Here is a 26,089-nt window from a genome sequence, read left to right as displayed (position 1 = left end):
CACAAAAGAGAGACACAGGAACAGTAAATTTGAGCTACTGATCTGCATCCATGCAGTGGGTGGAGGGAGTTGTGTTTGTCACTGCCACTGCAGCCACAGTGAAGGGTAGCATACAAGTACAACTAGCCAGAGACATCATGTTCTATTCAATGGAACACATTGTATTGTTATCTTCTGCCTCTACACATAGAAGCTATGGTAATACTTCAAGTCACTTAACATGTAAATCTGGAATGTGAATATAGGTATAGCCCTTTAAATGTGTGGGGCTAAAGGGTCAGTTGCCACCCAAATTAGGCAGCTCCAAAAGCACTTTACCTGCATATATGTAAATTAGCTGCACGTCAAGTGGTGAAATTCACCACTTAAATTGGTTTTACAGGATTTATTGTATCCTGTTTTGAATAACAACGATAAGAATGAGTGATAAATAAATCTGTCGACAGTTAATCCTACGGAAATATTCACAATTAGCCACTAACAGCCTCAAGCGGTTTATTATTTGGTTTTGAGCTTCAAGATCTGTGGCGTTAATGTCCAATTACAGCCCTCAATACTGGAAGTGAATGGAGATCAGTGTTGTGACTCCAGAGTCTGGCCATCCCTGAGCCCACTGCTCCTGTGCGTTGCCTTCACTACTATTGGTGAGAAACCTTTCAACATTTGTGGAGTTTAAAAACATAACTCCAATGCAACTTGCAAACAGAGCAGGTGAGCGCATATTTAGCAACCACCCCCCACCCCCCACCCCAAAAGAAGGAAAATGTTCCAATCTAAATTGGGTCTGCAAGCCTGACCTGATGAGATGCCAAGATTTTGTGTACTGCACTGTATTTCGCATACAATCCATTGTTTCTGTTTCTCAATTATTTCTAAATCGCTTGGCAGGTTATAAGCAAAGGATGTTGCATATTTCGGAAGCAAGGGTAATAATCAATATGTCTCAGCTATGAAAGCACCAATGTTATACTTTCAGCTTTTTATAATGGAAACATAAAATGAAGCCAAAACCTCACAGGATGAGGGAAACCAAGGTATCTTTAAAGTAAAAATATATGCAGAAGTGACTGTGTCCACTCTCCATATTTAAAACTACATTTCCCAAATATCTGTGTTTTCTCTTCTTCTCTCTTTTTCTCTGTCAAGACTGTCTTTAGGATTGTAATCCTAGGGATCTGGGACTACATCGAGAACAAAGTTGAGGTAAGCACTCAGCACTGTCTGCTCAGGTCAGGGCTGGCAGAGGTACTGTGTTGAATGCTGATGAGACTAACTTTGCCTCAGGCTGAAACGCTGCTTCAGGCCACACACGGACTCTATGAGCACGGCGTACACTTTAAATTTGGGGTCAGTGTCCTCATGGCTTTTTCGGCCTTTAAGGCTTTTTGTGCTTGTTCATACCATTTCTCTCTATTACAGTCATGGTTTGGTCTCTGACAGGCATTACAGTTGTGAGGAGAGACGACTATACCCCATAGAAAAGGAGCAATGTCTGTTTTCTGAATTCATCCTTGAAAGCCAGTTCAACCTTGGAAAAAATGCAATGACTGTCAAGGCTTGACAACTGCACTAATTCTTGCCAACAGGCTCCATAGTGTCTTTGAGTTTCCCTGCAGGTTGCTGCTAAACTGGCCTTGTCCCCGTGTGGTCTGCAGGTGTTCGACGGTGCTGTTATCGTCCTCTCTCTGGCCCCAATGGTGGCCTCCACTGTTGCCAATGGACCCAGCAGCCCTTGGGATGCCATCAGTCTGATTATCACTTTGCGCATCTGGAGGTTCAAGAGAATCATTGATGGTGAGTGTTCTTGCTCTGTTTTACCGGAGACCATGCAACTGGGAGGACCACACACCGAATTTAAATGATATCAGGAGAAGACAAACAAAGTTAAGGTATATATCATTGCTACTACAGTTTTGGTCCTCCCAAGTATGTGAAAACACATCTGGGGAACTTTGAGGCCTGCACATACTGTTGAAACAGTACATCTTATCCTACGTTAGCCTTAGGCGAATGTAAGGTACTTTTTTTGCAGTGCAACATGAACACAGCATGTAACACAGCATGCTGTAACACTGAAGCAATTATTTTGTATATTTTATTTTACCCTGGTATGTAATTAATTGTGTATATTATTTGTTTACCATTCATAACAATATGGATATTGATCAAGTTTCCTGGTAAACTGCCAAACATCCTCTCCCTTTATAGGTGTATTGATTTTATAAACTGTTGAGTGGTGCCTAATGTCTGTAATTAATATACTGTACGCTGTGTTCTTAGTCATGATAATGTCAGCACAATCGATTCTGAAGGTCCATATGACCCAATACAATGTACTATTGGCTACACAAATGAGGAACTTGTGTCACACCCCTGTACACTGCTACAAATCCCTGTCTGGCAGTCTTTCTCTTTCAGCTCTAAGTACTGTGGCACCAGAGTTATGTGACAATGCACCATATAGCCTTGACAGTCATCATTCGCATATTGGTCATTTCCATGAAAAATTTGGCCTCAAAATAATCCTTTGCCATGTTCCCCTGACTGTAATGTATCCGTTTTTGACATTTCGACTGCTCTATAAAGAACACCCCCTACCCACATGTCAATCTCCACAAGACTTTGGCAGGCGCTGTCAGATTAGTTTATTTCCTGTGTTACTGGAGCTGCTATCTGTGCGACCCAGTATTCTGCTTTCTAGCACGTAGCCATGTTTTGTGGAGCATGTGCAGAAACACTGTGTTCTGTGGTCAGGGGAGACACAGCCTTTGAGGTACAAGGTTGTAGCCTGTATTCTGCGGTTAAAACCCACCCCTGCTGTGTGGGATTCAAACTGGGAGGAAATGATCTGTCTGTAGTAAAGTTATTTCATAATCAAGTTCGACAATTTGACGGCAGAGTCTGTATTTACAGTATCGATCTTGAAATTGCATTATGTCCAAAAAAATAAATAAATAAATAAAGTGCTTTTGCTGTATGTGTGTGGATAGGGGATGCATTCTACAGATTTAATATCTGTGCCACCGATATTTCGAAATATGTGTGTGGCAAAAAATGCTGAGATGTTACTTGAAAGATAAATGCATTTAATAATCAGTCTTAGGCAATTTAAATTCTGTTCTCAATGTTTAAAAACATGAACTAAATGTGAATACATTTTCCCCCTGAGACTTTCGCTGTGACAGCATGTGACCAGTTACAGCCCTGTCCCCAGCTGTGTGTGGTGTGACTCTGCTGTTTGCTCTCTCAGCCTATGTGCTCCAGGTGAAGGTGGAGATGGAGCTGGATATCCAGCAGTATGAGAAGGCCAAGGCAGTCAGAGAGGAACAGCTGGAGCGCCTCACCCACATCTGTCAGGAGCAGGCTGTGAGTTCTGTGGCCATGCCAATGCACCACACCGAGACCTGACTGATACCTGTCAATCTGACTGGAGCAGGCTCTGAGACCCTGTCACCATACCACTGAACAATAAGTGAATCATACTGATACCTGTCAACGCACAGCTATTACCACTGAGCCCCGACTGGCAGCTGTCACAACACCGCTACTGTCATTGCTTCTGACTGACACCTGTTACCACACTGTTATTCTCACTGGGCCCTGACTGACACCTGTCTCCTCACTGCAGCCTTCAACACTCATGCATGATTTGAGACTGTCATCCTACCGTGAATTGTATCTTTCCCTGGCTGATTCCTGAGAGGGGCAACAACCAATAAGAGCTTTTTTTCTTACTGTTGTCTGAATTTGCTATTGCACTTCACACCGTCACACATCCTGCTTTATTTTTCTGCCAAAAGTGTTTTTTTCACTCTGTACCAGCAGAGGGCAGTAAAATATCATATAAATGAGAACGGCAACTTGCTTTGAGATTGAAATGTGTTTATTAACCACACAAGTACCATACTTCTTTTACAGAAGAGTATTTCAGATATAGTTTCGCTGCATGCAAGTAATGGTGACTAACACGATGAACCATGGCATGGCATGATATGTGGACCTTTGTCTCAATGTAATTCTTTGTTATTGGTGGCCATTTTCATTTCATTTCAGCAAGTTTCAGCATGAACAAACCTGGCGTGGCTCAGTAAGATCCAGTCAGATAGAATCTCGGAGCCATTCTTTGGGATTTGTTTACACAACCCCCAAATGAGCTTTGACAGCCATTCTGTACAGATCGAGGGGCTTGCTGTCGATTCAGTTTTACGATCGCATTCGTCCCCAGTGCTCAGGACCTCTAAGATCAATACTGAAAGAGGCAATGGCTGTACATCATGGCAAGTCGCTGTAGTCATCCCAGCCATTGAACACTTTACTGAATACTGAACTCAATGCTCAAACAAGCTCAACAGCAATTTGACTGGCTGCTTGTCAATATCATTCATTGAGGAGTAAATGGAATCCAGTTATGGAATTGATCAGATACATTGGCTGGCCAGCTAGTTAGGTGTAATGGTGGAGAAACACTAGTGCTGTTTGGTGAGTTGGGTACAAAAGTCCCCAAATTTCATTTAGGCTGAGATTACGGGTTTTCATTCACTACTTTTGGCACTATTTTCCTTTGGATAGTTTCCATTGCTAATTGCATCCAGACAGACAGACAAATCACATATTCATATGTGTGTGTCTTTTTACCTGCATTTAACTGGACAGTATTACAACCATTTGGAGACAAGAACAGGCCATTCAACCTATTTTAGTTTGCCATTATGTATCTAAAACTTAAAAATGCACCTCTTAAAATAATGAATATGTTAATAATATCTCTCTCTCTCTCAGTTTGAGATCAGGCAGCTGCGGGCACACCTGGCCCAGCAGGACCTGGACCTGGCTGCAGAGCGTGAAGCGGCCATGCAGATCCACCGCGTGTGGGACAAGCAGGCCGGGGGCTTCCAAGTGGTGGACGGGCTGACCCCCGGGGAGTCGGACGATGAGGGCCGCGGTGGAGCCAGAGAGCCCCGGCCCCCGCCAGGTACCCCACACCCCTCCTTCTAAAGAACCGACCCAGACAGCAGCACCCACATTTGCTCATTCTCTCCCTCTGTGACCTCATTGTCATTCTATACTGCTCCTGCTATTGATCACATCTTTTACATTATATTTGCCGGACTCTGGTGTGCCTTATTAGGTTAGGCAAATTTTGCTTTTACAGTTTAATACTTTATTTATTTATTTATTTTATTGTTTATTTTTGCAGGGACAGTTTACAGTTAGCTAGCAGCTAATTTACATCTGTTGTCCCTGGGTAGGTATACAAGTGACAACCACAAAACAGCAAATACACTACATCAACTTAGTTCAATAGAGTCCCTGTCTGTGGTCAGGTTTTGAGAACTCCTTTTTCAGTACCAGGGAGAGTGAGACTCTTGTTGAATATGGCCACACTTGTAGTAGTGGAGGGAAACTTACAGGTGTGGAGGTATTGTACAGTAATAACTTGTTTAGCAAGAGGATCCCTTGCACAGAATAATCAAATCAGTACTGAAAAGAGCTTTTGTACATTTTGAAGTTGTAGATATTGCGAGGCATTACTGACAGCATCATTTACAACCTGCAAGTTATATATTTTATGCCTTATTTGAAGTAGCGTATTGCAAACAACAAGAGTGAGAGTGTGGGAGAGGCAGAAAGAAAATATTTCATCTTGATTTAAAATACTTTGGATATCTGGCAAAAAAAACCAGGCAACTCTCTCCCTTTCGAAAAGTTAAAAAGCTATTATTTCATGGACATTACAAAGTAATAAACACACCAGCACTTTTAAGGCCTCTTAGCCATCATCATGGTGCAAATCTTGTTTGGGAGGTACACGATTGTGAAGGACACAAAGTGACAAAATGGCATAACGCTTGAAAAGTGGCAGAGTTGTTCTGTGAATCTGACAGCACGGCCCTGGGCATGTCCGAGACCGGGTCCTAAAGCAAGCATTAGCACACAACGTACTCTGGGCACTCCACGATCAATAGCACGGAGGAAAAAAGCTTTTTAAAAACCACTGAAACGGAGGGGAAAATCCGCCCAATCCATTTACCGCATGAGCCCTAGTGGCCGTCTCAGCGCTGCGGCTAATTCAGGTACAGAGCGCTCCACACGTCAGGCCTTGTTCTGCGGGGAGGCCGGCTTGCGGAAAACATCTGTTCCATTTCACCTGGAAACCATGACAGGCAGGGGAAAACATGCCAAGGCTGGATCCTAAGGGCTGCCCGGGGGGATTGTGGGAAATCTGGCTCCAAGGAGCAAAAGAAAGAGTGGCTTTTTCCCCAAAACCCAGGCACCAGGAAGCACGCTCCGAGCAGGGGGGGCAGGTCGATGGAGCGGACAGGGCTTGGGATTTAGGTGGGCTGGTGGTGGTTTTGTTTTGCTGGAGGGGGTTCTTTCATATGAATGCATGACATTTAAGTGTCACTCATTCTTATTAAAGCCCTCAGTAAGTCTTTATTCTTGTTGGGGAAAAAAGCTAAGGGACTCTTAAATGTTTTGGGACTATTGTTTTCCAACGGACAAAAAAATGTCTCTCCCCAGTTGTTATGCATACAGAACACAAGGGGGCATTAAGTTGGGACATGGGGTGTGGGATGGCTGTGATGTGATCGCCTAATACCATGGCTTTATGAAGAATGTTGTCCACAGCAGAGTACTACTTAAAGTGCTCACTCTTTAAACTTTGTCCCAGTAAGGATTAGACTGAGATTACTGTTTTACAACCTTTTTTTGACTGCTACCACAAATATAGGCTGTCTGGTCGGTCTATCAATGTCTATTATTCTTCTTCTTCTTCTTATTATTATTATTATTATTATTATTATAGAAAAATGGTTTTCAGACTCAGAAGTATATAGTTTTGATGGATATTATACAGAACAGAGATGACACTGACACACTTATAAAGCAGGTCACCCCAAATCTTCCTTCTAGAATCAGAGTGTATGGCGGATGACTGCATATCGGAGAGCCTTTTAAGTTCGACTGCTTCTTTTGAAGCTCATGTGTTATTAATTGCAGAGTGATTGTCTTGGTGGTGTTTGAGCGAGTGCAATGCTTCCCCTCGTGGGGCTGCCTTGAATTAATATTTCAAAACCTCGAAAAAGAAATGAAATTAGCCGTCAGAGGCTCCGCCGGTCCCCTGGGAATGGCAGGGGCACTCAGAGTACTTTACCCCCCGCCCCAAACGCCCACTTGCCCCCCCCCCCCCCCCAAATCAGGCAAGCAGAGCACGCCCCTTCACCCACCAGCTCAGTCCACAACAATGTGATTTTAAAGACTGCACAAATCGTCATGTGCACCTTTAGGACTGAAAATACTTCTACGGTTGTATGTGGTAAGAAAATCCATGACATACAACATGAGGCTAGTTCTGGTGTCTTATTCAAAGAGACACGCTTGCAGTTAAGTTTACATACATTGACTGCCTCAAGCAGTCAAATGTTTAGTCTGGCCTAAAATAGCCTTTTTTTCTAGTCTTCATCATGTGGCAATGCCGGATTGATATATTCCTGGAAATTGGTATTTTTTTCTCAGATTTTGATGTTCTGTGTATTGTAATTCTTCCTCTTTCCAGATTCTGTTGCTCGGGATGACATGAACAACTACATCAGCCAGTACTACAGCGAGCCGAGCAGCGGTAAGTAGAAGGGCACTTACCATGAACCGAAAGGGTCCATAGCTGTGGTCATGCAGAATGATAGGGTCTGCTGGTTTTCAATGTTACTCAGCACTTCATTGATGAATGAAAGCAATTGATTTTGCAGTTATACACATCGCCGGGCTTCATGCGTCTAAACTGGTTGCAGAAAATATAAATCCTGTAACATTCCAGGAACAATGGTGGATGTACCTTGATCCCGGAACCATTACATTATATTTATTTAGCAGACGCTTCTATCCAAAGCGACGTACAATAAGTGCATACCAAAGCTCATTGGAACAACTACGAAACACAGGTCCGGTAAGGTACAATACTTATTACGTAACAGTTATTCATAGCCACGTACACATTAATTCCAGTTCACACAGTGAGCATAGGCTAGGTCAGAAAGTAATGCTATGTCAAACTAGGAGGTGTGACAATGAGCTACAACATCAAGATAACAATACTAGTGCAATATAAGTGCTGAATGGGGGTACAAGTGTAACATGAAAGTGCCACAGGGACAAATTAGGATACAAATAATAGTGATTCTAGATTGGGAGTGTCCTGTAGGATAGTGATAGTCCAGGAGCAGTCTGAAGAGATGCGTCTTCAGGCCAAGATGGGCAGTGACTGAGTGGGAGTTTGTTCCACGGCTGGGGAGCTAGGGTGTAGCAGCTCTGTAACGGAAGCCTAATGTATAATATAACCGCTGTTAATCTTGTGGGTTTATGGCTTCTGCTGAGTTTGTAGCTCTTTTCTTGCAGACGTGGGAGTGCCCGATACGGGCACGCGTGTCATAACCACGGCGGCCATCGACGTGCACCTGCCTGATAACCCCAGCAGCATGTCCTCCACCGTGCTGGGCGCCAGCGCCCCCGTTCCCCCGCCGCGCGTAGCCAGCTCGGCCAGCGACTCCTCCGTGGCCGCGTCCCGCACCGCCGGCCTCTCCTCTGTCCGAGGGCCGAGCGTCAGCAGTCACACGCTCAGCTCCACCACCGACTGCAGCACCGCCCGCCAGGCCTCCTCTGACTACCCCACGCTCTGCTGCGGCCCCCTGCCCCCGGGGCAAGAGCCGCGGGGCCTCCGGGACCCCAGCGCGGTGGTGCAGGAGCTCCTCTCCTCGCTGACGGGGGACTCCTGCCTCGCCCAGAAAGGGCTGGACCCGGTGAACCTGAAGCTGCCCAGCCCCACCGGCTCAGCTGAGACCAGCCCCGAACTGGAGCACAGGGTCAACATCTACAACAAGAAGAACCAGGAGAACCTGAGCGTGTTCCAGACCAAGCCCCTGATCCACCTGCAGGCCAGCGAGCCTCCCCCGGGAGAGAAGTACAGGTTCCTCGACCCCACCACCGCCCCCGCCGCCCGCCTGCCTGACACATAGTGACCAGCAGGGGGCGCAGTTACCCAGGCAGGTCTGAAAAACCCCTCAGAAACTGAACGACGAGCTCACATGAACTGAACATTCCCGCTGGCCTCTCTGTGTTAGCACTCTCCATGTGAAGCTACTGACACCCCCCTCCCCCCCCCCCCCAGCAACTGTGAGGCCCCTTCCTGGTAAAAAAAAAAAAAAAAATTGCACAATTGTCAGGTGAGGAGTGGACGGCAGGGAGAATAGTTTTATGAGCCAGCACTGATGAATCATCAGGAATTTCCATTGTGAATAAGTCCCAATGTGATAACCAGCAAGGTGCCATGCTACAGCTTTTACAGAACAACATATTCAATAGTGTTACTGAAACTGACGAAGACTTATTTTACTGTTTCTTTTTGGGTGTGAGAAAGGAGTGATTAAGGGAAATGGGGTGGTAAGTGGATTTATCTTTTAATTAGTATGAAATGCTGTAACAAAATGTACAGTCTCTGATCCGGCTACTGCAGGGTACATTTGATTGGGTGAGCTGTGTTCACAGCAATTTCTTACCTTTTGTCTTTCTACATTACAGATGATGATGTTTGTACTGAAATTAAAGAGGCTTAACTGTGCTCACTCCAATATCATTAATCAAGAACAGATCAAGGAAAGCAACTACTGGGGAATTTTGAGAAGCTAAGGGAAACTATTTAAACTCTAAAACTAGTAGAAATGGAGTGATCATAGCACAAACCTTTACAAAGATCTGCTTTCGGAATTTGGCAAACTAAGCCTGTGCACTTTAATGTTTACAGAAATTTTATAACCTGAACATGGAGGAAATTTGTTGCAGACTGCAGTTGTCCTTTGATTAAAAGCAAGTTTGTAAACTGATGGAAAATGCTAATGAATTATTGCCCACTGCTCAAAAAAACACAAACACAACACAAAGTTTCCACATGATTAATTTGTGCTCCAGACTACACATTCCAGATGAATGCTATATATATTATTACCAGAAAAGGTACAGCTGTCCGTTTAAGGATTTGGGTAGTAGTTTCACAATATGACAATTCAAATCAAGCAAGCCATTTTTCTGGTCTGTGTATAGAAAGTATGTTCATATGTATCACACAAATGTCAACTTAACGAACATACAAAATAACACATCCAAATGTACGTTACAACAAATAGAATTTGAAATTTGTACAAAATGTATCATATTTCCTAACGAAAATTATTAAATTGTCACCGGTACAATGTAGAGCTTGCTCAAGTCATATCGACCACAGACCTGCTCCTTCAGCTTCCATGATGTAAATGTGCATTTAATACTTATATTTTGAAAACATAGGTCACTTCCATTGAACACCATAACATTCATATATAAGTTAATCAGCCAATGAACAGTGCCTTTTCTGTTCCTTTGAAAATAATTTGTAAATTCCCTGGCGTTGAATATATTGCAAAAGGTGTTTTGATCCTATTACCTCTGAGATTGATCATAACCGAAAACTGTAAAAGCAGCTTACATAATTTAGAGCTTTTTGGCTTTTCATACAGTAGGGCCACTCTGCATTAATTATGTATTCCAACATCTCTTTATTGTGTAGAACCATGTTGGCACCTTTTAAAAGGAAAAAATAAACCACAACAAAGACTATACAGGAGTCATTTACAGCTAATTTTCTTTCACATTACAAGATTATCTAGAAAGAGGTATATTTCTGTGGAGACAATGATAACGTGAACCACTGGACAACAGTGATATTTGAGTATTTTCCATTTTGTAATGCAAACCATTTAGCACAAAAAAGGCAATGCTTTATTTATACAGTGCATTCCATTTTATTGAATATTTTAAAATGATACTTTAAAGAACTGTCATAATTCTTTGTTTTGGTAGCAATACAACTCATATTTTGTATGAAACAACCACTGAATACAGGTAATTCATCAGAGCATTGGAAAAATCACACACGACTTAGAATTCCAACAACTTCTATTCTTTATTGCATAAATGAAAAAAGTCTATTATTTCCAGGAGGTATTTGTTGTGCATGAGGAGAGGTTATGGTCACATTTTAGGGCTGAGAATAGCTTGGTGCTGGATGATTTTCCTGTGCCGCATCACTTACTCAAAGCTTCGGTCATTTCAGGGACAACCTGGAGAAAACACATAAAACATAGAGATTAGCAAGTCAAATGAACATTCTGAAATAATTTCTGGCTTTGGCTTCTCAGCTTAGCTCCGTCCCTGTCAACAGCCTGAAGGACCGCAGAATGTGCTGGTGCAATGCAGTTGGAGCAGAGGGTTGCAGGTTCAAATCTCAAGCGGGATGTTGCTGTTGTGACCTTCAAAATGGTGTATAACAAATTGCCCTGTGAAAATCTGATTGCAGGATGGTGGATCACAAAATTCTTTGTCTGCCTTCACTAATGGTGTCTGCTGATCACTGGAAAAGTAACAGTGATTGGCAAATGACAATGACATTTAAACTTAGCTGGCTGAAAATAAAGCAGATAAATAGAGCTGATCTGTTCATTTTAAGAGAACCGATTGGATGCAAGTCAATAATTGCCCAACAGCTCTGCTACTCCTGGCCATTGTTCCCAGTCACTTTTAAAGGGTTCACTGACACACCAGGACCTATCACACATTGCATGGAAGCTAAATAAATGATGAGCTACAGCAAAACAAATGGAAAACAGTCACTACCCCTTTCATAGTAAACAAAGGCCTCCTTATGGAGAGAGTGCCAGGCTCCTGGCACAGGAACTGCCCGTGACGTGTTTATCTGTGGAGCGGCCCGGACCAGAGACCGGAGGCGCTACATCTGAGGAACGGCACAGGGCGGCTGAGCGTGTAAGCCAGCGGCAGAAAGGAACGGAGATAAGGCTGAAAACCTACACCGGCCGCTAGCGGTAACTATCGGTTACTCTTGCGGGTCGAGGGGGTTGCCGTGTCTCCTCGCGAGCGGGAGGCTCTCAGGCTGAACTCCGCTGTTGAATTCAAACGGCTCAATAATTAAAGAGATCAGCACTTCCATTAGACGGAATAATGAATCCTACAGAATTGAACAGGGAAATTCTGCACGCGCCCGTTTCGGGCTGGCTGTGGCTTTGTCTCTCGGTTGCCAAAATGGGTTTCGGGCCAAAACCCTGGCTCGTGATCAGGCAATTACTTTTCCCCTAGAGGACTGCCACTTCGACATGATGCCAACATTCCCTGGCACAGATAAAGAGGGCACCCTCCCCCTTACCACCACCACACCACACAGACAGTTGACCACATCCATAATGCCATGTGGGACCTTTGACCTGGTAGAATAATTAGGTCTACTTATGTTGTGATATACCACAATTAAAACAAACATAATAATAAATTCTAATTTTCAACATGTAGGCCTTCATCTTGATTGTCATGCTAATTAAACAGTCTGTAATTATTTTTATTTTTTTTGCAGTCATAAGAACTATTCAATGTAATATCAGTAGAAACTACAATCTCAATATAGTACAAGGCACCAACAGGGTAACTGTGAAGACCGGGAGAATGTGTACAATGACTAAACGCAGCATTTTGAAGAGAATGGTTTTTTTGCAGACCTATATTACACATAGAAAAAATTAAACTGTGGATGTTGTGCATCTTACCTTGAAAAGATCAGCAACTAAACCAAAGTCAGCGACTTGGAAAATTGGAGCTTCTGGGTCCTTGTTAATGGCAACAATGGTCTGAAAAAAACAAATAATACCATTACTTTCAACGTGTAAAACGTGGAGGTTTTTCCCCAGGAAACACCAAACCCCAGCCACTGCAATGAATTAGCCTTTGTTTGGTCAATGCCAACAGTCTCTTAAACGAAACATTTATAAAAAGCAGCCTGCTGGAAGACTGAAACAGGAAACACCGACAGATTTGACACAGACTGACAGAGGGAAGAGTGAGCGATGGAAACTTAATTTAACAAAATGTAAACTATTAGAATAATCCCACAATGGCTGAAAATGATTTCAGTTACATATAAAGAATATGTATTTTAATTTTCATCAGCTTTTTGCAATAATATCCTGATATTCGGACATGACTGACAGACTCAATATACACTTCTGAACACAAAAGGGAAAAAATTCAAATTTTAAGGGATTTATTTCTGTTATTGCAAACATGCTGGTGATGCCAGCACAGAATATAAGTACAACTAAAAAATTGTAAGAAATGCCCAATTTGTGATCTTGTGATTTCCAGAACATACCCCCCCCCCCCCCCCGAACACTCTTTAAAGTCTTCTGAAGCATGAGACAAACACAAATAAATTATACATCCTTCTTTAAAAAGCTTCTCAGGTTCTTTTTTAAAACACACTTCTTAAGTGCACTGACTCCCAGTACAGACCTCCTGCTTCACTAACGGAATCCACTCAGGAGACTGTTACCATGGCTACAGAAGACTTTTTACATTTTTCATTTACATAAAACACTTTTCTTCCATTGACAGCGATACTTTCTCTCCCTTCATTTGTGGTGAAAGTGGGTCACTCCCACAAGAGGAGGGGAGAAATGAAATGACAGCCCAGTTTTCAGACTCACTCAGATTCTTAAGGGGAAAAATAAATAAAAAAAACCTCCCCAGATTCTGCCACATAATTAGGGGAACCAATAAAAAGAGAAGACCCATTGAGCAGTAGTCCCCCAAATAGTATTCTTAAGGTAAAACTAAACTGAAGCTGGATTCATCTTTTTATTATATAAATGATCAGAATCAGAATCACACCACATTGGCCAAATATGTTTCATGCATAAATGGAATCGTAAATGGAGTTGGTTGATTATATTGATCATCCAAGTGCAATTTGTTTATATAGAACCTGCATTTAATTTAAAATCACACATTTAGGTTATATTATCATATTGTAAAACACAAGGCAATCTTAAAGTGTCAGAATCGTTTGTGTACATCCAAGTGAAAATGCTTTAGATTTCATCTATAGTGCTAGCTAAATGGCTCCTTCTAAATGACTACTCATAAGTCCATTACTAATGTTTCTTCTTTCTTTCTTCCTTTTGCACTATTTCAGGAAAAGCAGTCTCACTGCTGAGACTGCTTTCACAGCGCTACTTCCCTTTTCAAGCTAAGAGACATCAGGGCTAATGCTGTTCTCTTGGGTACTGTAGGGTTCATATACCAATTACTGTAGAGCTCTGAGGAACTGAATGCCATATTCTGCAACACAAGTAACTTGAGCTGGCAATCGCATACATGCGCCCTACATTGCATGATGTTAAGTATGAGGTTATGTGTCTACCTGCTGAGCTACAGAAGGTATCTAACACAGTTTACCAAAAAGAGCTATAGCCAAAATAAACTTTTTAAAACTTTATAAAAGATACTGGTGACAACTAACTTGTATATCTGGGGATTGCTTCTGTTGCCAGTTACAGTCTGTCCAAATCGCAGTATGGCATTTATACATAACCATATAATGAGAGATACTTAAATGTATAAACAAAGTAAAATGCAAAAGTGTTGGGACAGTAACACAATTTTTGTTGTTTAGCCTCTGGACACCAGCCCATGGGATTTGAAATAAAGCAATGAACATGAGTGCAAGTTGCTAAAGTGCAAGTCGTTTCTTGGCCAGCTGTGTGTCTTTGCATCATTAGTTCACTGACATAATTATGTCACTGTCACAATAATTTTGAATTTAACTGTGTGCAGGGAGCATATGCCAGCTGATAAATACAGCAAGAATTTCAGGGGCATGTCTAAAAGATTCACAGATGACACTTGATAACTTAGAGTAACTATGGAAAGCCAATGTCTACCTTGCTGTCCTTCATTCCAGCCAGATGCTGAATGGCTCCTGAAATCCCAATAGCGATGTAAAGTTCCTGCAGAGTGAAGAGAACACAGGCATACACAGTCAGCCCGATGGGGTGAAAAAATGCACTTCTTTTTAAAGTGAAATCTCATGCCAGAGGCTGGTCTGGAGTTCCTGTGGGGCAAACGGTCACAGTGTCACTCAGGGAGGGAGGGTTTCTGTAGGCAGGGGGTCCCTCCGCTGACTGAGCAGTAGGGGTTCACCTGGTCAAACAGACGCTGCCAAAGGGGGCAAACGCACAAATGATGCAACAGTGACAAAAGTTTTCATGGGTTCTATATTAATATATGGAATAATAGGAATATCACTCTTCCCAAAAAAGATTATGACACAATAGCAGTGTATGGCATTAAGTGAGTGAAATCACACAGACTCAACGTGCTGGTGAAGCCCTACCACACACCCGCAGACATGGATACCTGACTGCCTTTGCATCAGAAACACATGGGACAAATCAGGCGCCTCAAATGACAACAGAACCTGCACACGCCATAGATAATGACAAACACCCGCTAAGACGGACACTGTCCGTGTGTGTGTGCAGGAACGCACCGTGATTTTAACCCCCTCCACCGGAGCTCTGGAGAGCCCCGACCGGGGCAGGCAGCGCGGCGTAATTACTCATAAGGAGGGCGCTTAGGGCGTCTGCCACCGAGAGCCAGGCCCCAGCACCATTTGCGGGCTCCCTCTGGGGAGACGGCGGCACCACATCAATTGCTTTCAGCTAAATGCACTCGCATATGAATATTTCAGTACAATTTAATGTTTCTGTGGCGGCCCCGGAGGAGCAGAGCATCAATTTGTGAACACAGTTCTCCTGGAGTTAAAAGCCAAGCTGGATAATCCAGTACGAAAGCCACTGTCAATCTAGTGCTTTTTTTCCCCCAAGCTGGAGAGTAAATGGGGGAGAGGAGGGGAAAAAAAATACCCTGTATCCCCCCCAGTCCCCAGCTGCATACAAATAGCTCTCTAAAGTTTTCCACTAAAAAGTACTTCTGGGCAGCCCCTACGTTTAAAAATACACAACCACAGTGGGAGTAGGAAGAAACAAATGGCTGCACAATTTACCATGCCTGGACAGTTTTGCCTGAGCTTCCCTCAGAGATGGAGGTAGAGAGGTAGAGATATAGAAAGAGAGAGAGAGGGAGAGAGAGATCCACATTCATCTCCAGGCTAATTAAATACCCAATAGTTATTCCACACCCATTACATTATTACAGTCCCACACCACAGCCAACATTCAGGTGAGAGATGATATCTGTGGGCCAGTGTGACGCGCTCAGGTTACTCAACCAGATAACGCAATTCTAATGCTGCTCTAAAATTGGGGCTTGCCATTTTCATCCAGACATAATTTTTTACAACACGCTTCTTCTCAGCTACTAAGCATGAAGTACTAAGCAACACAGACACACTATTATCACAGGTATATCTCATCAACTATTTAGTGGATGCAAAACTCCACTGCTACACTGATATTTTGGCTGAAAAAACATGCTTTAAAAGAAGGCATTGTAAGTCATTTGTGAAAACAACAGGTTTTAAGATGAGCAAGTCTCAAGTAAACATGCATTACCACAAAATAAACAAGCGAAAAACACTCATACAATAAAATGTTAAAACATTGGCCAGGAATGTGAGAAGAGGCACCATACGCAAATTTATTTCCAGTGCAGTCACATATTCCATCGGCCATATTTGTATTTTATGAATGGCTCTAGTTGAGGTGTTGCCCTCCTCATTAGAGTGACACGCATTCGTGTGGGGACTCTAATAAATTTAGAGGTATGGTACTTTGCGCTAACGAGGATTACACATAAAAGGGATACAAGTTGTGCATTTGTAAAATAAAACGGATGACAGACAGTTACATTAGAAGGAACTACAATAGTGAGTTCAACGACCAACAATGCGGAAATGCCCGCAGGCAAAAATCAATTAATATTAATTATTACGAGAAGGCTACATTAAATCTGAAGAATAATGAATTATATATTCATAACAGTGCAATACTTTCAGGACAGAATGCATTACCATTACCATTTGAGAATGAACGCACAGGGAAAGATGGCATGGACACATTATGTTCTTTAACATATTTTGTAGCCATTCCAATAAAAAAGAAATTGTAAATTTGAAGCACATATCAAATACTCACAGAAATATTTACAAAATTAACTTGCAGAATTATCAAGTTTCAGATAAGGCAAGCTGACGGTCTCTTTAGATCTTCTCACTAATGGGTCTGGGTCATTTAGGGCACTAAATCAGCAATTAACTACAATTCCAGAGATTTAAACTTTCCTAATGTGCGGATAATGACATCTTGTGTATCCCAGAAGAATGCTATAATGGAAAACAAATCTTTTTAGGCTTATTTGATTAGAAATAATGAAATAATATGGACATCTGAAGCAAGCAATGATGGATGTGGGAGTACTATCAGAAATGACCATCGGTTTTATGACAAAAAAAGGGCAATGTTATCTCTGCATGTCATCATCTCATTTATTTGCTATAATTACATGTGAATGCAGGGAACGTGTGCAGCACGACCGTTAACCTGAAGAGCTAAAGCCAAGCTAACCCCTCTAACCACAGGTGACAAGCCACCCCTGCCAATTTGTCAAAGGTCTCTTCCTTTTATTCTGACAATTTTGTAGAAGAAAAAAAACATGTTGTGACTCATGTTGTTTCTTGCTCTCACTCTGACAACTCAGCTTTAAAAAAAGAAAAAAAAAAGTTTAAGTTAACGTTTGTATGTCTTTCACAGCCTAATAGGGCTGCCATTATTTCCATAAGTGAAAGTGAAATATCTGCTGGAGCCCCAGTCTCCCCAACAGCCGAGTGAGTTGCTGCCAGCAGTACAGGCGGTCTCCTACATGGATAGCATGACCCACACGCGACCTTTATTTAGGCTATCTAACGGTATACCCTCCAGACAAAACAATAACATGGCTTGTTGTTTATCGGTCTCTGATATTGAGCGCAATATGGATGGGTGCAGAGCACAACTGAGCTCCTTACTTCGCCCAGGCATTGGGATTACAAGTATGAACTTCTAATTACATCTTGGATATTTTAGATGTTCCTGAGATTCTAACAGTTTTATTATCTCACAAAAAGTAACAAACAACAGCCGACAAACAAAAGATGGAGAAGTAATAATGGAGATGGTTACTTGGCTCAACTAGATGAAATTTATTTATTTACATATATGCTCCTTTGATATATGAGCTGTATTCACATAGGAAGAAAGCTCAATGGGAAACAGATAGCGAAGGGGTTAGAAGGTGCATTAGCGAGGGCTCGAACCCCCACCCTCAACAGGGGGAGTCAACTGCCCTACAGACCGCTCCACACTTGTCACCCAAATCAAATTTACCCATATTTTCTACAATTTAATTTATAAACACATAGCATTATTATAAATGAGCCCAACCATCTGCTCATGTCTCCATTTGAGCAGCTAGGTAAAGCCCAGTAAATTTGCATGGAGAGTAGCTCCTCTTGCGTTTGTTTTTGGAAAATTAATTATCAAAGTGCTGCCTGTACTTTTCTCCATGGTTTACTCCATGCTGAAGCTCCGATAATTGCTTCATAATTGAAAGGGGCTCCACTGACAGCAACATAGACTCTACATGTACAAATGTGGAATACAGCTGCAAACTGCACCTGTCCCTGTACCAAATGGTGTGGTGCACCTTGTGGCAACCAGCTCCTCTCCGATAGTCAGTCAGATGTGTAGTGGCTATGGGGGTAAAATGTGTGTATTCTGAGACTCCCTCCAAACCAAAATCTCACTTTCATGCATTACAAACTAAATGAAGTGCACTTTACTCTGTAGTACAGAGTATATACAGAATGTGCCAATTATGCTGATATCACTTGTCAAATTTTTTTTTCTAGCTTTCCCTACTTTTCGGTTTCTAATTTTCCATTCTTTGAAGCAGACTTCATTTAAAATCTGCATGTTCAACTCACAAGCTCCCTACAATCATGCATTTTTCAACGTAGCTAGAACTGCACGGGAAAACTAGTTATCGGCCAAGCAAGTTGCACAGGGAGGTGTATTTCCATAGAATACAGGCACAGAAGAAAGCGCATTGTAGTGTATCAGAAAAAAAAAGATCAAAATTTAAATTTCATTCAATAAGTTAACGACAAAGGAGATGGGGCTGTTATTAGAATACAGTAGTGGAGCATATCCAGTCCAAAGTGGATCATTGCCTCCTTGAGCATTGCAAATTAATGAGTCATTTGACAACATGTACTTTTTATGAATAAATAATATAGCATGTGCATGTCAAATAAGAATGTTGCTCTGAATAAGCGTGTCTGTATGCTAAAAGATACAACTTTATCATCACTTACAGGTGCCACGATCTTCCCCGTCTGTCCAACCTGCATGTCGTTGGGAACAAATCCAGCATCAACAGCAGCTCTGGATGCTCCGACTACATTCAGAACATACAAACAGGTTATTAGTATATAAAGCGCACACACACACACACACACACACACACACACACACACGTGTTTGTGTGTATGTGTGTGAACGTGTAATACAGTTTAACTAGTTAAATCAAACACTAGTCCCCCAAAATAAGATAATTTTAAAGTTAAAACCACTTACAATTCAGATTAAAGCAAATTACCATTACAGAACCTCTACATCGGCCCTTACCTGCAGCATTCATTTTGTCAGCCAGGTCATATAAGAGCTTAAAGTTGTCCCCACTCTTCAGTCCTCTGCCTGAATGGACAGACACTCCATTTGAACAAACAGCATGCATATGACCTGCCCTATAATGCCTTGATATGCACACATATTGATGTACCCTCCACCTTTGCTCCCCAGTGGTGGAACAAACTCCCCATCCCTTTGCAAACCATTCAGGCAAACCTGCTTACATTTTGCCATGGTCTGAAGACGCATCTCTTCAGACTGTAGCTTTACTAACTCTAATACTGCTCCTCTGCCCCCAAATCCAGTATCACTCATGCATCGCTTGTATCTTGATCTACTAGCATTTTCATGTAGCACTTTCATGTTTCACTTGCGTCTTCATCTTTATCATCTCTCTTGTAATCATGCCACACTTCGAGTTTTGGACTTGCCATAAATTTACTGACTTAGCCTATGGTTACTGTGTGAAGTCTGCAATTTAAGTTTGGTACATGACACATATGTCAACTACAGGGTCTAAGAGCACTATGGCTAGGGTGGAAAAGGTGAGTTTTTGAACCCCTACCTCCAGACACCACCACCTTTGCGCTGGTGAGCTCTGGGCGGTCACTCTTGGATAAATTCTGTTCCAGCCACTCGGACATGCCCGCGGGATCAGAGGGGGAAACTGTAATAGACGTCAAACGTTCATCAGAGACAAATCTCACCAGCAACCACTCTTTGCTATATCTGTTTAGACCACATCTTTAATATCTGCTATACCGAACTTGATCTCACATTTAAATCTCTTAATCCCGTCAACTTTTACGGTGCAAATACTCTAAACTTTACCTAGCCAACAAAGAAAGCAGGCAGATCTTATGTGTTCTAAAGGTCCCACACTGGCTGGATTTAACATGAATTTGAACATTGCATCAACTACTTAAATTATGTGTCCTTACTTATCCTTTTCGGTGTTACTTCTCTTATTAACCTATTTGAATGTCCATATGCACCTTGTTAGGTAAGTTTCTCAGGAAAAGAGAATCTGCTTAAGTGATGTGATGAAATTTGAAATAAATAAATAGGAATGCTTAAAAAATGTTAGAAAAATCAGAAAGCATGTACTACCATTAAAGCTTGCATGGGTCATTCAGTGCGGATGGAGGTGAGGACGCATAGCTGCTGTACCTTGTTCCACTGCAGCGCTGCCTCCTTCCAGTGGCGCGGGCTCAAAAGAGGTCCCCCTCACCGTGAAGACCTTCACATTCTCGTTGCACTTGACCGTGCAGACAGCGTTCCCTGTTAGCACAGCCAGAGGCAGAGAGAGCACGACCATGTCAGTCCATTTCCTTCTGCTTTTCGCTTAGGAAGGAATGTGTCACTCAGGCACTGGATGCTCAGGAACTAAAGTTATGTTGGCTAAAAACATAAGATCCGGAATATCCTTCCATATGTACTGTCCATGGCTAAAACTACAAGTGAATGGTTGATAATAAAAAAATTATTTTGGACATACTCCAAAGCATTTTAATGAAAAATGTGTCATGGGAAAAATCCAAAGTAGACATTCGAGAGGATCCCTGCAGAATTTGATTCCCTCCCAAAGTTCCCAGGCTATGCCAAAAATTATATGGCAGATTTCATTTTGAGCTATCCATATTTCATGACTTCATGAGCACAATCCAGATCACAATGAAGTTAAATGCATCTTTTGGAAGGCTTTCAAGTTGAAATGACAGCTGGGGCAACTACAGATGGACCAGGATGGGACTGACAACACAAGACTTTCTCCTCTTGACAGACTTGGTCCAAACAACGAACAAATAGTTTTGTTTGCATTCATGGCATCCACCAATTTCTTACTGTTAATACATGCCATAGAAATGGATAAAACCCATCATTTTAATGCAAGTTAAGAGGTGTCCTTTTTTATGAGTGAATATACTAGGATCTGCAGACAGATGTGCTTTGTGTGCATTAGTAGCCGTTGTTAAGCATTAATATCAATGTGTATGTTAGTTAAGTATGATCTCATCTCAAACAAAAATGATTAGAAGTAACACACCAGCATAGATGGTCCTGACAAAAGTATCAGGGGATTTGATCTCGATGATGTCAGAGATTGGAGCAACATCCAGCTTGGCAGCAACTCTAGGAAGGAGATTCTATAAAACAGAACAAAGGCTTTGCTTGCAGGTAAAACAAAAAAATGTTTTGTTGTTAACCTAACAAAACTGTGTGCATATTTGTGAGAAAACGGTCAGTCAAATAAAAGTGGTCTTTGACAAATCCGAGTGTCTTACTCATAAAATGAATCTGAATCTAACAGATTAGGATGTATCATTCAAAAGCATTCAGTTATTCAAGGAAAACCAAGACCAATATCCTGCTTCAGTCAATACAACCGAGCTTATAAAACACAAGATATTGTTTAATGCATTATAATTCAATTTAAATACCATTACATCAGCAAGCTGACAGTTCAACTACAGAATGACAGATTACAAAATGTGTAACTGTTGATAGCACTGTGCTTACTGTAGGTCCTCCCCTCATATAATTGAATTTTTTTTCATAAATCATACGCTTAAAAAAAGCACAGAACGTAAGCAATATTAAGAAATTCAATAAGCTGGTGATATCTATGGCCTTTTATTCTGGTTATGCTTTCCCATGAATCACAGTCTCTTTAACCAGTCTGTATTTCTGAACTTAATCATACAAAACAAAAATCGTCCATTAGCATGCCCAGTGATGTGAACGGCATACAAAAAACTACTATATGATGTAATTCAATGCATCTTTAAAGGGTGTAAAGAAGTCATAGCGACTACATAAAGTGCACAGGCAGACATGCAGTAATCAAGGGCCGACGGCATGAAACCTAGACCCATATTCAGAATGTTTTTCACAAGTAAGAATGCTGTTCTAAGACCTGGTTTCCCTGCCCATAACGTAACATTATCCACTACGATCTATAAGGCAAGACTGATCCTAGATCAGCATGCCTACTCACTTGCTTAAACAATACTGGCCCTAGCTTCAAATTTGCATTAAAGTAGAAGAGGAAAATAAATTAATAGTACTTAATGAAAATAATAACTGTAAATAAACTAATAATAACTGTAAATAAATTAATAACTCCTTGGGCCATATTCCAAAACATTTTCAGGGTTAAGTGCTCAATTCTCAGAGTCTCAAATGAGTGGTGAAGACATTGAGTTGACTGCAGTTCTTCTCATTTTTCAAATTAAAGCAGTTTATCCATGGTAAATGCTGACAACAAATTCACTATATACAGTACGGATCATATTTGTAACTTAACATGCAAATAAATCACATTTACCTCCATAAAATTCACATATCCATAAATTATCCATATTTTACATCAGTAACATTATGCACCATTAATATGCAGGTTCAGATCATGGCTTTCCTGGCAAGAACATAAAGTACATTTTATCTTTCATCTTATAATTTGTTCCAATTCTTCAGCAGGGCTCAATGAATACCACTCTAGCTGCACCTCTTACGGAACAAATACTTTCTAGACTTCAGAGCTAGGCTAAGAGACAGGAGTGAGACTAATTTCATTGTACATAATGGACATGTAGATCTAAGCACGTCATTCTGAATGAAAAATTAAAGGTTACTTTGGGTTCGCCTGCTGATGTGATGTTAAAAAATATTAAATACTTGTATCAAATTTTGAAAACTTTTGTGGGCTTCTGTTATGAAATATGGACTAAATGATGCACCCTAAACACACAGAAGATCTAACAGTGCAGTTAGCAGAACGAAAATGTGCAGCCTGTATAGCAAGTTTCTTACTTTCCCAAAAGCAGACGCTCCTGCACAGATGTGTGTAAAATTAAACTGCTGCTGGGTGGCCAAAATCAGTGGTGTCAACTCCTCTGTGGAAGAAAATTCAGGAACCTTAGTTAAGTTGTAGCCAACATGATATACCCAATACATGGTCTTCACTCTACTGCATAACTTAGTTCTGGATTCAGCCAGGGTTTCCCATACAATAAATTCATTTGGGCGGCTCACCCAAATAGATTTCCCCCCCAATCCAAAAAGATTTTTTGGTATTTAGCTGCTTATTTCTATAGGCAACACACTATACTTTTGTATTCGTTATTTTGACTTATAAATGTCAGAGACATACAACCGACTCGTTTCTGTTCAATCTGTTTATTCTCTAGATCGCTGGTACAACTTGACATGAAAAGTGCTGAACAGATTTCATTTTCATGTGGAGACATGGCCACAGTAAAGTAAACACGTACACAGAGTCTACTGTTGAAATAATACAAAATGCATAGGCTACCTTCATTTTCTCACATAAAGAAAGGGATAAACTACACGTCAGCACAACGGAACTGGTGAGAAAATACTTTATACTGCTACAGATTGAATCTATGTCCAGATAAAACACAGCAGATTTTGTGAATGAGGGAATGAGGTTACCTGGAAGTAAGCCTTTGTACGCATCATGTTGAGACACAAAAACCTTTTGGACACCCTGGACTTTACTGATTTCTTCTGCAACCTATCAAAGGAAGGTTAGTACAACTGGTATAAGACACACTTAAATGTGACAGTGAAGGGGTGAGAACTGTTAGCTGCATGTACTTTTCTATTTAAATACTTAAAATGACTTAAAAATCAGCATTGAGAATAAGCAGCCTCGCTGTAAAACACTACAGGTTCACTTGGACTCTGAGACAATCTAAACTTTTCTTTTTAGTTAAACGCATTACACTCAATATGTGACTCGCACTCAATGGATCAAGTGACATACCTTAGTGCAGTTGGTTCCCGCAACAAGACAGGACACCTCTCCACCGAGCTTACTGGCAGCAGTAATCGCACTTAGTGTGATTGGGGACAAATTGTCATTATTGTGCTCTGCTACTACCAAGGTACTCTGACATCTCTTGAAGAGACAGGACTAAAAAAAAATCAGAAGGATCATTATTTTTTTTGTAACTTGGTATTGAGTGAAATAAAGTTTTAAGGAAACTTGTCAAATATAACTTGGTTGTATTTACAAATTCATTTTAGTATATGGTTGAGCTACTTAAATCATTAAGAGCAGAAGCTTGCACAAAATCCTCAAACAGACTAGCCTTGTGACCAATCGTCATTGCTCCAAGGTTACATTATGGGTATCACATATTAGAAAGACCCAGAGTAAAAAGGGTCAATTTTCCCCCTGAATGACCCACCAATTTATAAATAAACAGTTTATTTATTGCATACATAATGAAAACCATATCATATCAATTATTATTATTAGTTAAGAGAAAAACAGGTATCCATTCGCTGTACACGAATTTGAGCTGTAACAGTAATTAAATAAGTATTTTTAAATGTTAGGTGATTCAATACTTGCAGCAATTCGTAAACACTGCACTAGTCAATTGTCTGTCGCCAAATTTCAACCGTTTCTTGAACTAATGTTTATGTTAGGCGTAAAAACATTTTTGCGTTTCTGTTAGGCGTAAAAACATAACTACCAACTAGTTCATTGCCAACATCATTTTATTTACCAAAAAGTACAGGCTAATATTAACTAAGCAGATATTACTCCGTTAGTTTAACTGGAAAACATTCGACTGTGTAACAAATGCGATGTTGGCGTTTCGTAATGAGTGCTGTTCGTATTGCATAACGTCAACCTACTCACATCAGGCTTTATAAGATCGCTAGCCAACAACTATTGAACTAACTGGTTAGCTGCACAGCTGTGTAATATTAAATTCAAAATATGCCTTCGTCACACAAACGCTTAACTTACTCCACGTGTGCGACAACGATTTCTCAAGCTACTGACGTTACACTAGCTGGCTAGCTAGCTAACGTTACCATACAATTTCACTTTGTAGCTAGCCTAACGTTAGCTATGTTAACCAACGTTAACCAGCTAGCTAACGTTCGGTTAGGTATCACCTAGCGGTTAACCAGGTCTAGCCAAGGGCGTGTTGGTTTGTTTACTCACCAGCTGTCTCAAATGTGTTTTGTTGACCGCTCTATACATTATTTAATGTCACCTCCACAGCAGCAGACGTCACAGCCGCAACTACTGACGGCACGGCAAGAATCGAGTATTCGTGTTTTTCTAGATCACTTCCGCGCAGATCACGATACGTATCATTTGTGCACGGACACATCTAAGTCCGCAACGAAATGCGATGGGCCATCCTTCCTTTGTACAGATCAGTACGTCTGCATAGAATAGATTCAGGGTCGTTCAGGTTGGAGCAGTCAATATGGAGATATTCCACTTATATGTCAAATGAATGTGTCAACCTAATAATATATGCCTGTATTAAGACCACGTATATTAAGTATGAATGAATCTGTGTAGCGTTTTATTTAAACCAATACCACAAACGACAACTACAAAATTCAGTGAATGCTCATTGTATCTCGCGAGATAGAACTCCCGTGATTGATTGGATCACATGCAGAAGACCGTGAGCTGCATATCCGGCGTCTACGCAGGGCAGGGAAATTCATGTTTTTTTTTTTTTTTTTTTTTT

The 26,089-nt window shown here is 41.3% G+C and overlaps 2 protein-coding genes across 2 annotated transcripts in view; one reads left to right on the top strand and one right to left on the bottom strand.

Annotated features, from left to right (window-relative positions):
• The window catches only part of LOC118227450 (transmembrane protein 266-like), a 33,913-nt gene extending 24,038 nt beyond the window's left edge, over window positions 1-9,875 (top strand). Inside the window, exons 6-11 of the mRNA XM_035417938.1 lie at window positions 1,147-1,203; window positions 1,656-1,794; window positions 3,251-3,366; window positions 4,780-4,972; window positions 7,559-7,621; window positions 8,395-9,875. Coding sequence (XP_035273829.1) covers window positions 1,147-1,203; window positions 1,656-1,794; window positions 3,251-3,366; window positions 4,780-4,972; window positions 7,559-7,621; window positions 8,395-9,011 — 1,185 coding nt within the window. The 3' untranslated portion in view covers window positions 9,012-9,875. The remainder of the gene's footprint in view (window positions 1-1,146; window positions 1,204-1,655; window positions 1,795-3,250; window positions 3,367-4,779; window positions 4,973-7,558; window positions 7,622-8,394) is intronic.
• A 908-nt stretch (window positions 9,876-10,783) lies between these two features.
• On the bottom strand, window positions 10,784-25,935 carry LOC118227452 (electron transfer flavoprotein subunit alpha, mitochondrial-like). Its single transcript, XM_035417943.1, has 12 exons — window positions 25,546-25,935; window positions 24,346-24,495; window positions 24,012-24,093; window positions 23,370-23,452; window positions 21,604-21,703; window positions 20,727-20,837; window positions 20,122-20,223; window positions 19,554-19,622; window positions 19,241-19,323; window positions 14,811-14,876; window positions 12,639-12,719; window positions 10,784-11,147 (listed from the first exon to the last, which is right to left on the bottom strand). The coding sequence occupies exons 1-12, from the start codon at window positions 25,582-25,584 to the stop codon at window positions 11,112-11,114; spliced, it is 1,002 nt and encodes a 333-aa protein (XP_035273834.1). The 5' UTR covers window positions 25,585-25,935; the 3' UTR covers window positions 10,784-11,111.
• Between the last annotated feature and the right edge of the window lie 154 nt (window positions 25,936-26,089).

The sequence above is a fragment of the Anguilla anguilla genome, chromosome 5 (assembly GCF_013347855.1).
Source record: "Anguilla anguilla isolate fAngAng1 chromosome 5, fAngAng1.pri, whole genome shotgun sequence".
Classification (NCBI taxonomy): Eukaryota; Metazoa; Chordata; class Actinopteri; order Anguilliformes; family Anguillidae; genus Anguilla; species Anguilla anguilla.
This window is presented reverse-complemented; position numbering and strand designations above follow the sequence as displayed.

Excerpts from the sequence above, each read along its gene's own strand:
- LOC118227452 (XM_035417943.1), bottom strand. The coding sequence starts at position 25,584 with ATGTATAGAGCGGTCAACAAAACACATTTGAGACAGCTG. Across the intron at positions 23,453-24,011 it reads GTACAAAGGCTTACTTCCAG|AGGAGTTGACACCACTGATT; the intron begins GTAACCTCATTC and ends TTTCTTCCACAG. Across the intron at positions 12,720-14,810 it reads CTGGAATGAAGGACAGCAAG|ACCATTGTTGCCATTAACAA; the intron begins GTAGACATTGGC and ends TGTTTTTTTCAG.